Source organism: Nesoenas mayeri (genome assembly GCF_963082525.1).
Source record: "Nesoenas mayeri genome assembly, contig: SCAFFOLD_35, whole genome shotgun sequence".
Lineage (NCBI taxonomy): Eukaryota > Metazoa > Chordata > Aves > Columbiformes > Columbidae > Nesoenas > Nesoenas mayeri.
This window is the reverse complement of record NW_027659961.1, coordinates 775,734-788,980: the sequence shown is the minus strand read 5'-3', so window position 1 is coordinate 788,980 and position 13,247 is coordinate 775,734. Positions and strand designations below refer to the sequence as shown.

At 50.6% G+C, this 13,247-nt stretch overlaps 1 protein-coding gene across 1 annotated transcript; it reads left to right on the top strand.

Annotated features, from left to right (window-relative positions):
- Window positions 1–8,333: 8,333 nt before the first annotated feature.
- On the top strand, window positions 8,334–9,266 carry LOC308052565 (olfactory receptor 14A16-like; the record flags this gene model as incomplete). The annotated part of the gene is made up of 1 exon (XM_080364636.1): window positions 8,334–9,266. One exon carries the CDS (start codon window positions 8,334–8,336, stop codon window positions 9,264–9,266), a length of 933 nt encoding a protein of 310 aa, XP_080220762.1.
- Between the last annotated feature and the right edge of the window lie 3,981 nt (window positions 9,267–13,247).

The window sequence follows — 13,247 nt, the reverse complement described above, 5'->3', positions numbered from 1 at the left end:
AATTTGGCCTGCTGAGGGACCTGCTTGGGTCCTATGGGATATGACCTTGGTTTCTGCAGAGCTTTTCTCTCCCATTTCCTCCCTCCTCTCTCCCACCTGCTGTTGTGCAGCGTTTTTTACCCTTTCTCAAATACAATATCCCAGAGGTGCTGCCGGCATCACTGAGTGGCTCAGATTTGGCAAGGAGTGGGTCCATCTTAGATCATCTGAAATCGACTCTGTCTGACATTGGTCAAACTCCTGTTGTCTTCTCAGAGAGGTGACAACTGTAGCACAGCCACAATCACCCTCAGACTTTGCCATGTAAACCCAGTACAGGGTGACAGTGTGTTGGGTGTAACAATCTGCTGCATCATGGAGAAGTACTGGAAAAGATCTTTTGTCAGCAACCTGAGGAAATCACCAGTCAGTGAGCAGGTTCCCATGGGAAACTGTAATTGTTCTGACATTCACTGGCGTGGCATATTTGCAGGTGCAGTTTCAAAGGATCTTGAGCCAACTGCTTAACATGTCTGCTTGATGGGCAACAAGGTTGATTCTCACCTGAATTGGGATCTGGGAAACAAGGAAACCCTGGTGAGGGATGTGAACATCAGTGTCCACCTTGGTTGTCTTGACCAGGAAGAAGTGGGGTCCCAGGCACCAGAATGGAGGGAGGAAGGCCAGCAACAGAGCATAGGCTGGTGGGCTCCAGAGGAGAAGACTTTGACATACTGGGGGATGGTGGGCAAAGTGGTGACATGGAAGTAGATCTGAAGGGCGAAGGAGCTCAGGAAATCTGATAATCCTTACAGGACATTCTGCTCCAAGCACAAGAATGATCTCCCCAAGCACACATGAAAAGAAGCATTTATCTTGTGAGGCTGCTCCTCTGCACTGATGGAGCTGCAGGGCACAAAGGCAGCACAGAGGAGGTGGAAGCAGGGGAAGCTGCAAAGGAGGAATTTAGAAACCTTGTTCATGGATGTGAGGATGATGACAAAGCTGCCCTGGACCTGATACCTGCAGGCAAAGGGCAGCAAGATGAGCTGACAGAGCTTCACTTGCAGTAAGAGAATAGACAGGGTGAACGTGGGCCTGCTTCTGAACTTCATAAGAGTAGAATCAGAAGGGACTGAGGTTCTTCATGGCTTCTTTTCCTCCATCTTCACCAGCAAGGTCTCCTGGGACTTTGTTCCTGAAGGCAGGAGTCTGGAGAACACCCAGCAGTGGATGGGGCTCAAGTCAGGGGTGACCTGAGCAAACTCAGACACCGTTACAGAACAGGAGATGGGTCACTTGACCAGCTCCTGAACACAAGTATCGCTGTGCTGTGGCACCTGAGATTGCCAGGAACACCCACCTCTTGGTCCAGAGGAGTGTGACTCCTCTTGTGGTGTTCTAGCCTGTCTCCTCAGTCACATGGTGATGTAGGCACCCACTTTTCTGACATATTCAGTCTTTATCAGGAGATGCAACACATCAATATGGACTGGAGGCTGCTGATGCCACCTGTTCTGGAAAGGGAGGGAAGGGTGAGCAGGGAAGCAAATAGAAGAAATTTGGCTTTATTGCTATTGATTATGGAAATACTCTCTGTTTGGCTATTCCTGAAATCTCCCTAATCATCCACACCAGACTTGAAGCCTTTAGGATGATGATGCACAGACCCTTGGCTTGTAAGAGCATTGTAAATGTCAATGAGCCCTCTGCTGCCATGATCCCGAACTGCAGATACTGAGAGAATGAACAAACCACTAATGAAGTCAAAGGCAGAAGCAAACCCCAAGTTTCTGAGAGTGTTTGGATCCCATGAAGGGCCATCACTGACACAGCTGTGAAGGATACAACCAGTGCAGGTCCCTGTCCCTGGAGGCTAGTGAAGGAAAGACCTGGAGACAGTGGTTCGAGGTGGTGAGGGCCATGTGGAGGTGGCTCTGGTGCAATGTCAGCCCTTGATGCTTGTTCATCACCTGAATGGCTGAGCCCTGTCCCCTGGGAACTGGTATATTTTTCTCCAATGTTTTTCAAGGCTTTTCGTGTGGTCAGTGTGAGTGTTTTGTGTTTTGGGGGTGGTGTTTATATCAAGTGCTGTTGCTTTAACTGAAAGGCTCTTGTTTTCTGTGGAGCTGGAAAGGCCCATGAGTTCCTCACAACTCATCCAGCTTCTTTCATACACCTGGCAATGGTCACCAGTCACCTCAGTGTTCCAGTCACACACTTGCCTAAATCCTCTATTTGGATCCACACCCCATCACTGCAGGAGGTTCATGGATCCACTAGGGTCATGGATGATTCCTGAGGACCATCCAAGTGTGGGCAGTGTAAGAGAGGAGCAGAGCAGGGTCAGCTCATGGGCCATGACTGAGCACAGCCACCCCAGCAGCAGCCGTTCCCCATCTCCCAGGCACAGCCATGCCCACAGCATGCAAATGGCGCTGCCATACATGATTAGCCCAAGACAGGCCTTTCTTCCTTCCGTATTCCCAGGAAAATCTTCCTCCTGTTCCTCCTCCCCCTGCAGACATCAACTGCTTTCCATTGCTGGGCTCAGACATGGCTGGAAGGGTTCACTGAAGCCATCAGCCATCTCATTGCTTCTCCCTGACATGCCCTGACCCTCTCCCACACCTACAATGGCCAATCACGGCTGCTCAGGCCTCCCGCTCTTCAGAAGAGGCCTCGAGCTTCTTGGTTCTTTCTGGTGCTTGTTATAAACTTCCTTGCTCTCTCCAGAGTTCATGGTGAGCTTTCTTGTCCATAAGAGCCCCTTTATGACCATATCTCACTAAATGGTTGTGTTTGTATGATCATTTGTGCAGAAATGTCACAGGACAGCACCCAATATGTCAACACTGATGCCGAGTGAAATGCCGTAAAGCCCCAATGAGTTCCCCCTGTGTCTGTGTCTCTCCTGGAAGGAGTCTGTCCCGAGAAGGGGATCCAGCTCCTGCCACTCTCTGCATAGGCACATGAGCAGTGTCCATCACCTGGGGACACAAAGGGTGACGTTTGCCAGACCACCCGTCATCTGAACCACTTAAATGTGTGCCTGTGTATGGGGTATGGAGCCTTATAGTGCAAATGCCTATTTAATTGTCATTGACAGAGAGGCAAACACAGATGCAGTGTACTATTTTATAGATATTTAAATATAAGCATATAAAACTGACATTCCTAGACAAATTACACAAACACTTGAAGGATTATCGATGCCTTTTAACATGATTATCCTCAGAAGCCCCACTAGCTTTACATCTCAAGAAATGGGATCCAGAGTCCAAGGGCAGGATGGTTTGGGCTCTGTACTGGGATCTGGAAACTGAAACGTGCTCCCATCTCCCAGCCCCCTGCCCTCCTCAGTGAGGGTGTGAGACATTGTGCCAGCGAGGGCTGAACTCAGAGCCATGACCAGTATCTTATGTCCAACTGCAGCCAATGGTGTCCTGCCAGCTCAGGATTGGAGCTTCCATTGCAGGAGGTCTTTAAAAGACATGCAGATGTGGCGCTTTGGGACATGATTTTGTGGAGTACTTGGGAGTTTTAGCTTTACGGTTGTACTCCATGTTCTTAAGGGTCTTTTCCAGCCTAAATGATTCTATGATTGTATGATTCTATGATTTGGGTTGAAACCATTTCAGTTCCATCACCTCCAGCTTCCCTCAGAGGCGGCTGTTGTGTGGCACAACTGTCCTGGCTCTCCAGGCAGGTTGGGCACTTGGTTGGTGTCTGCATTGGCAGTTTTCCCCTTCCTGGGGTAAAAGGCTGTTGAGCAGAGACAGTTGTAGAGATTTGGTCACAGGGGTTTGAAGCAATCCTGTCAAACTCTGAGCAGGATGAGCTTTGGAGCCCAGAAAAAATGGAGATGCTCTGAAGGATGTTTGTGAACAGTGGTGCTGTCACTAGTAACAGTAACAGGGAACACCTTCCTCTCAGTGGTGATTATGATGATGAACTAAACCTCTTTAATTTCATTCCTGACAGTCATTCTTACTTTTCAAAACATCTCTTACACCTCAGTAGTTGTTCTTCTTGAAAGAACTTCTTAGAACAGTGATTTTTCTCTCACTTCTTCTTTTTTTTAATAATTTAAAGAGTACACCTCTTGGACAGAATTACCCTAAAATTGTGCTTCTTTCATTATTGTTCTACCTTTTAATTATTTTTATGTGGTGTGATGTGGAGGTTGCATAGGAGAACAGTTTCTTTTTGAGACAAAGGTGGCCAAGGAACAGATCCCAGGTCAGTGCAAAGGCCCAAAGGAAGCCAGAATCTTTATGTGTGTGCACTGACACACACTGTCACCTGCATTTCCAGTCTCTGCAGTCCCAATAGTGCCGCGGAGTCTGGAGTTCTGAGCTCCCTCATCTGCCCTGTGTGACACGTGTAAAATGGAACTACCCCAGTTCCATGGCTGGTTTTGATTCTCTTCACAGCCTGAAGCACCACATGGGTCAGGAGACAAGCCAGGATACCCAACCAGGACTCACATACCCTTCACGTAGATTTTAGGTGTTCCCTGGCATCTCAGCAGACATGTCATGCTGATATCTGGGTACAAGGAGCTGGTCAAGTGCCTCGTCTCCATTTCTATAATGATGGATTTTCTGTCTGGCTGATGTGCAGACTCTGTGCATGGATGCTGACACCTTTTGAGCAACCTGCTCTGAAAGGGTTAACAATATGGGCTGTTCTTTCTGGAAGGGCATTAGGAGAGCAAAAAAAAAGAAGACCTTGGGTCAGGGCGAAACAGAAAGAATGGAAAAGTTGTGGTCAGGACTGTCTGGGGGCACTTGTAAAGCAGCCCTGCACCTCATGTGAATTGTTCCTGTGGTCAAGGAGAACCTGAGAGCTTTGTCTAAACCGAAAACATGAAGGGGAAGGAAGGACAGCGTTATTCAGGCTCCAAGGGACCTCGGGAGGTATCTTGACCAACCTCCTGCTCACAGCACAGTCAGACCAGATTGCTCAGGGCTTTATCCAAACACACCTTGGTCACTTGGCTTATTACTCATCTATTTACACACTGACACAGACCATAATATCCTACCTTAGACACAATAATGCTACAGGAGATGACACTGAATGCCTTGCTGACATTGACGTAGCAGACCATCGTTATTACCCCACGTCCACAACCCTGTGCTTTCCTCACAGAAAGCAAAGAGGATGGACAGGCACAACCTGGCCTGGGCAAACCCCGTCACCTTCTCTTCCAGACACCCAGAAATGGGGTCCCAGGGGACATGCTCTGGGGCACAGCCCTTAGTTCCCCTGCTCACCCATGGGCCATTTTGAAAAGTGCACACACTGTGTGAGAGCTGCCAGTGCTCAGGGAGTCCCCCCAGTCTCCATGAGCTTTCCAAGATGGTGGAGAGTGGCCTCACTGTGACATGGTCCTGCTGTCCCAGCTCCTGGGGTGCTGCCCCTGCTGTCCTATAGACTGGAGAGGATTGTGTTAGTTCCAGTGACCCTGACTTGATCCCCGTCCACTGCCGGTTGTTCTCCACATTCCCGTCTCAAGTCACAGAGGCCTGGGAGAACTTGCTGGTGAAGAAGGAGAACAAGAGGTACAGAGAACATCAGTTGTTTCACATATTAAATTCATCAGTGGCCACACAGTGTCTGTGTTTCTCCTTTAACTGTTCCTGCAGTAGTAACAGCTCATTATGGGGCCCATGAATCTTCTTACAGGTCTAGACTGAGTTCTAATCTGGACTGTTGCTGTGCTTGGAGGCTGCTGTCCTTGCAGATCAGATGAACTCACTCCTGCCACCCTTCCTGGCAGTTCATTCCATCCGTGTCACAGCTCTGTCTGCAGCACTGACAGCTCCAGCTCCCCCAGTCAGGTCCCTGGCTGAGGACATGGCCTCACATCTGGGCTGAGCCACCCCAGCTGTGGCAGCAGCCCAGCTCTGACCTGCCACAAGAAACCTGGTACCAAGTGTCCAAGAGCCCATGTGTGCAAAGGCTTTGAATCAGAGCACAGACATGACATGGTCAAAGACTGATGAATGTCTCTCTAGACCTGGGAGTATAAAACCAGGATAAAATGTCTGAACTCATTCAACTGAAGATATTCCTCCCCCGGCTTGGAGGAATTAGATCCTTTGCTGTAACATTCCTGGTGTCCTGTCTAATGATGGGACAAGAAAAGTTGATTCTCATACTAATTCATTGATTAATACAAAGAAGAATACAAAGAAGACAATGATGTGTCTCTTCAGAGGAGAGAGAATCAACATCACTGATTACTTCAGGTTGTTTGAAAGGATGTGCCCCTGGAGCCCCAGGGACACCTGGAGGAGCCCAGAGGGGACAGAGAAAGGGACATGATGGGCTGCTCCTGTGCTGCTGAGCTGGGCTGGGCTCCTGGGACACAGGGAGCTCATGGCAGCAGCAGCGCTGCAGAGAGACAGCTCTGCCCAGGAGCAGCTCCTCTGCACACGCAGCAGGGCTGAGGGCTCTGCCAGCAGCACTGAGGGCACAGGAGCCAGGCACAGAAAGAGGAAAAGAAATGTGTGGGGGAAGGATTTCTGAGAGTTCACGAGGAGAGAAATCTTCACAGACAGTAAGTCTGTGGTTGCACATTATTACATTTGTAGATTTTGGTGGAATTTCCTAACACTGGTACATCAAACAAGATACGTAAGTAAAACTATTAGAGACTTTCTTGTATAGATAAGGAGGACCTGCAGCAGAGCAGGGATTTCCTCCTTAAATCATCAGAAGGATAACACATGGCAGCTGCCTCCTGCTAAGGATGACTCCAGGTGTGAGAAGCTCTTTGTGCAGGCAGGGGTGCCCAGGGCTGTCCTGCAGAGCAGGGTCCCTGCACCCCAGGGCTGTGCTGGGCAGGGACTCTGCCACCTGCCAGGGTCAGCACTTATCCTGCCCGGGAAGATCCCCACGGTGCTGTGGGGAGAAGCTGTGGGGGGAAGGAGCAAGGTCTGGTAGGGCAGGGTCATGCTGTGGAGAGGGCGCTGTGTGGGTCAGCACTGCTCACAGCTCCAGATCACCTGCAGGATTTTTCCAAGTGGATGCCCCAATGAAAAGATCATTGCTAGGATTATCAGGCAGATAAGGAGCTTTCCTGAGCCTGTCTTTTCAGTTTCCAATCCCAATGGCTGCGGGGTACAGGAAAGGATAAAATGAAAATGAGCTCTCATGCTTAAACAAGCCACAGAGACTCACTAACTGCAACTGTTAGTGATCAGTACGTCTGCCAGAAGGCACATGACATCCCTTCCCCACCCCTCTGCCTGTGCACAGCACCTGCATCACCTTGGCTGGACCCGTCAGCCCTAGTCTGACCTGTCCTGTTTTCCAGCCTGCAGACAGGAAGATGCCCCCAGGCAGTGCCTGTGAACAGGCAGGATCTGTAGGGCCAGGGGGAGGGCACAGAAGGTGGGATGGTCTGTGAGCACTGATAGGGAACAGACATGGACAGGGAAACACCTCCCAGGGGCAGAATCTCCAGGCAGCAGGGAAATGAGCAGAAATGAGAGGAAACTGAAGCCGGAATGGTTATGGGAGGGAGAACAGAGAAAAGTCCCTGTGACTCCCTGCAGGTCAGATCCCTCCTGTGAGCAGCCCCCTGGCCTCCTCTACCACTCAGCAAAGCCTCTGCCCTCAGGGCCGGGGGCTCCAAGGCATGAAGCAGCTCCTGTGCAGCCAGAGCTGCAGTTCCTCTGCAGAGCACAGGGGCTGAGAGCAGCTGCCCGGCACTGTTGGTGTCTGGGAGGTGGCTGCACAGCTGGGGAAGGGGGACGCTGTCTGAGTGCTCGGCTGCCTCTGCCCTGGCCTCTCTCACCCCCACCCTCAATCAAATGCCATCATCTGTCTTTACTATCGCCTTGAGGTTTCCTTCCAAGCTGTGAAATTGCCTCCAGAATGCAAACTTGTCTTATAGCATCTATGTTTTATCTGAAGACCCATAGAGAAGCAAAGAGATGCTGTGCAGAGAAAATAAAGTTGGGTTTTTGAAAGGAGTCGTGGGTGTCATTGGCCAAACATGGGGTGCTCAGCCCTTAGGAAAGGTGATACATTTTGTGGCTCCATCTGACAAAGCTGAACTCCAGTTCTGTTCCCTGCGCCCCATTCTCATGCCCCCTGCTGCAGAGCAGGGCTGACTCCTCGGCAGCCAACGGGCACAGGCCCTGCTCCTCACGGCACCTCCAGCCAGCACCACTCAGGGCTCAGACGCCAAGCTGGAGGAAGGTCTGGAAAAGGACAAGGGGTGTGGAGGAGGAGAGGGCGTGTGGGAAATGGTTATAATTTTGCTCAGAGAAGTCACTGATAACTTATCACTGTCTTTTCCTCCTATGACAGGTCCTCATGCCCACAGGCAGCCAATGTCCAACAGCAGCTCCATTACCCAGTTCCTCCTCCTGCCGTTCACAGACACACGGGAGCTGCAGCTCTTGCACTTCTGGCTCTTCCTGGGCATCTACCTGGCTGCCCTCCTGGGCAATGGCCTCATCATCACCACCATAGCCTGGGACCAGCACCTGCACACCCCCATGTACTTCTTCCTGCTCAACCTCGCCCTCCTCGACCTCGGCTCTATCTCCACCATTGTCCCCAAATTCATGGCCAACTCACTCTGGGACACCAAGGTCATTTCCTATGCAGGGTGTGCCTCACAGGTCTTTCTGTTTGTCTTTTTAGCTTCAGCAGAGTTTTACCTTCTCACCATCATGTCGTACGACCGCTACGTTGCCATCTGCAAACCCCTGCACTACGGGACCCTCCTGGGCAGCAGAGCTTGTGTCCACATGGCAGCAGCTGCCTGGGCCACTGGGTTTCTCCATGCTCTGCTGCACACGGCCAATACATTTTCACTGCCCCTGTGCAAGGGCAATGCCCTGGGCCAGTTCTTCTGTGAAATTCTCCACATCCTCAAGCTCTCCTGCTCACACTCCCACCTCAGGGAACTTGGGCTTATTGTGGTTAGTGTCTGTTTAGCATTTGGGTGTTTTGTGTTCACTGTGGTGTCCTATGTGCAGATCTTGAGGGCCGTGCTGAGGATCCCCTCTGAGCAGGGACGGCACAAAGCCTTTTCCACCTGCCTCCCTCACCTGGCCGTGGTCTCTCTGTTCCTCAGCACTGTCATGTTTGCTAACCTGAAACCCTCATCCATTTCCTCACCAATCCTGGACCTGGTGGTGTCTGTTCTGTACTCAGTGGTGCCTCCAGCAGTGAACCCCCTCATCTACAGCATGAGGAACCAGGAGCTCAAGGATGCCCTGTTCAAACTCATATCCCTTTGGTTTCTGAAGCAATGAACTGGCCATCTTCTTCTATACAGGAGTTTTATTGTAGCTAATTACAAGCTCAGCCTGTCAACTGCATTTTGTGGTGGTGTTGGTTGGTGGTTTTCTTATTGTGATAATGTTGTCAACCCCTTTCTAATTCACTGCTGGCTTTTCATTTATAACTGTTGGCTGCTTAGATGAGCAGCAGTGCTCTCCTTGTCTCTAAAAAGAATAAAGGGCTCTTTAATGACTTGTTTTTCACTATATCCTTCCTGCAAAGGGTTTTGGAGCTGCACGGACAGTTCCTATGCATGGCTGGAGGGGAAAACAGCTCTGGCATGGCAGCCCTGCCAGGGAGCAGCAGCGCTTGTTCTTCCAGAGCTGTTCTGGTTCCACTCCACACTCTCCTTCTCATCCCTGGTGTTGGTGCAAGGCCTGAGTGCTCTGGCAGCTTGGTCACCGTCCTGCTGTGTGTCAGTGCTGTGGGCGCAGGCAGGGACAGGCAATTGGCACTGCTGTGACAGAGCTGGCCTCAGTAACAGTACTTGCACAAGGAAAAGTGATCTTCTATGGGCAGTGCATGATGGTTTATATCTTCTTGCAAAGTTTCTCTCAAGCTTATTCCTACAGAAGTGGCCACAGATGAAACATCGGTGTGCAGCTGAACAGTGTGTGTGTGCAGGGCTGGCACACAGCAGTGTCCTCTCACAGCCAGGCTCCTGCCAGAGACCTGCAGGACCAGCAGAGCAGGGCTGGGCTGTGCCCCTGTGCACTGGACACCCCGTGGAAGGAGCCCCAGGTCAATCACCATGGACTGGCCCCTCACAACCACCATTTCCAGCACTGGCCTCTCACCCCAGCTCAGAGGTCTTTGTCCCTCCATGGAATTACACTGAATGAGTAGGTGAGAGGTTCATGTTTGCTTTGTACTGATGAGAGGTGAGCATGCACATCATGTACGTGAAGTGACATGAATCTGAGTCAGCAAAAACACCATCCCACCTAAAATATGTAAATCCTCTGCTAGCCTAACCTAAAATATGTGAATCCTCTTGTTTTGGTCAATCTGCTCCACTAACAAAGATAAACGTGACGTTTAAAACACCTAATCAGAACCTGCAAAGAATACTGTCCTTGCAGCGCAGACACTCTGGAGCCTGCACAATTAGCTGAGTCTTGTTTTAACATCTATCTCAAGACGGTTACATAAAGTCCTTTAGCTGAGCTTTGCTCCTTTTACGCTGATTCTAATACTAAAACACACATCCCCAGGATGGGAGCCCCAGGCTCAGCCTGGGACCCTCTCTCAACAAGCATGTGTAGTGGTAAAATAATTATGTAACCAATATGCCAATGTGTGAACACTTGGCTCTTTAGGACTGCCGGGAGGGTCTGAATGTAGGGATAAGGTTTGTATATAATAGATGCTCCTTCTCTATCTCTTGTGTTGGTTTCATTCCAGCATCCAGACTTGCACAACTCTGGAATAAACAAGATCTCATCTCTGGGTGTGGGATTGGCTTTGTACTTCAGGTAGCGGATTCATTATGAGCAACCAGGAAGAAGGAAAACAATAAGAAATAAAAGAGGTAGGAGAGGACATAGAAAAGGTTTCAACATTCCACATTCCTGTCAAGAATGCTTCTCCTCTCAGATCTATAGCAGGAAATAGATGTGATCAGTTTGATAAAACAAGTTTAGTTTTGTCTAGTCCGGTCGCGGCCCATAACGGGGGGATGGATGGGTGTGGGATTATGATGGCAGTTGAGTCTTAGAAACTCATAATTGAGTGGAAAGACTTTGGCTGTGAAGGGACAGTGGGGTCAGTTCTGTGTCTGGAGGTGACAGCCCAGCAGCAGGGACATGGCTGGGAAAGAACCTCTGCCCAAGGGCCCACAGGTCCTACCCAGGAAGAGAGACGGGTTGTCATGTCCATCCCACCTGAGAACATGACGGGACATGGGCAGGGACATGGTTCTGTTTGTCAGAGAAGCTGAAAGGCCAGCAGCACTCATGGGATTTAGGAGATCATGGCGAGGTGACTTCTCTGTGGTCAGGTAAAAGACCACAAGAAGCCTAAAGGGTTGGGTTCCCTGCATGAAGGGTAGTTTATGAGATGGTCGAGCTTTTCTTGATAGTGGGAAGAAGCAGGAAAGAGAAAAAAGGAGTCTACTTGGAAGGTGAAGGACTGGATATGAGGAGTAAGAAATGTCACTGGAAGGGCAGTGCTGTGGGGCAAGAGGTGACCCAGAAGAAGCTGGATCAGCCCATGGTTTGTGTTCCAAAGAGCAGCCGGTGAGGGTGCAGACACAGCAGTCAAAGTGCAGAAATGCTGGGGTGAGAGCAGGTGGGGTAGCGAGATGGGTGTCTGCAGCCTGCAGGGAAAGAGGGGCAGGGGCAGCACCGTGTAGAACAGCCTGTGGTAGAGATGGCAAAGGACGCTGTAAGGCTGGAAGGGACCCACAGAACGCAGGTCTGTGTCCCTTTGGCCAGGGCAGTTGTCTTTGCAACTGAGGCCCAGGAGCAGACATGTTGTCCTCATGGCACTGGGGCCTCGGTGCCTCCTTGCAGCCCCATGGGGAAGCTGGAGGTTGTTGTCCCAGTGTTGTCCTTCCCTGGGCCTTGCACACCCACATCCCACGGTCTCAGGAAGAGCCCTGAGCCGTGTGTGAGGGACAGGATCCCCCTTCCCATTGCCTGGAGCTCATGGCTCCTCCTTTCTGCTGCAGAAAGCAAACCAAGGGGTTTCTGAGCATCAGAGCTGAAGAAAAGACTCAAAGGAGACCTCATGGTGGCTACAGCTTCCTCAGAAGGGGAGAAGGAGGGGAAGGTACTGATCTGTTCTCTGTGGTGACCAATGACAATACGCAAGGGAATGGCAGGAAGATGAGACAGAAGAGGGTCAAGTTGGAAATGAGGAGAAGGTTCTTCCCCCAGAGGTGCTGCATACTGAACAGGCTGCCCAGGGAGGTGTCATGGCCCCAACCTGACAGTGTTCAGAAGAGACTGGACAACGTCCTCAGACACACGGGGTTACCTGTGGGGTGTCCTGTGCAGGGACAGGAGTTGGACTCCATGATCCTGGTGGGTCCTTCCAACTCAGGACATTCTATGATTCTATGAAACACTAGGTCAAAAGTCCATGTTTTCATTGTGCAGATGAGATGTAAACACACACATGATGTGCATGTCCACTGTGTGCATGTGGTGAGATGAACCCAAGGGAGCACAAATGCCATCAGCTGTTCCTTGGGGTGCCATAAAGGCCAGTGGGACAGATACGGTGTTCAGGGGTCTCTTCCAACCTGTGTTATTGTAGGATTCCATGAATCTTTTCCTTGGAGATATAAAATGCCCCAGAGTAAATACAGCAGCTCCTCTGAGGAACGTTTCTCCACTCAAACCCTTGATAGGAAATCTATCAGATACATTTGATGAGAGCAGCTCAGTTTGATCTGCTGACACTCTGGACCACAAGGAGGGTGATGGTGAGTACGATGCCGTGTGGTCACTGTGTCTCAGGAACTCATAGTCCAGTAGGAACCAATGGGTGTGGAGGGGACTGTGAGGTCACTTCTGCCTCTGCAGGGGATTGGCCAATAGCAGGAACACGGCTGGGAAAGGACTGTGAGGTCACACACACAGACGAGCAATGGGGCCCAATCAGCATGGCTTGATGAAAGGCAGGTCCTGCTTGACCAGCCTGATCTCCTTCTGTGACAAGGTGACCGCTGAGCAGATGAGGGAAAGTCTGTCGTGGGCAGTGAATGCGCCACACGGGCTGTGGGTGTTGTGTCCTTAGACTGCAGTGAAGCCTTTGACACCATGTCCCACAGCATCTCCTGGAGAAGCTGCAGCTCATGGCCTGGGTGGTGTATGTGCAATGTAGGGCTGGACCAAAGGAATTGTGGTGAGCACAGCCAAATCCAATTGGCGTCTGGTCACAAGTGGTGTCCCCAGGGCTCAGTATTTGAGTCAGCTCTATTTAAGCTTTATCAGTGATGTGGATGA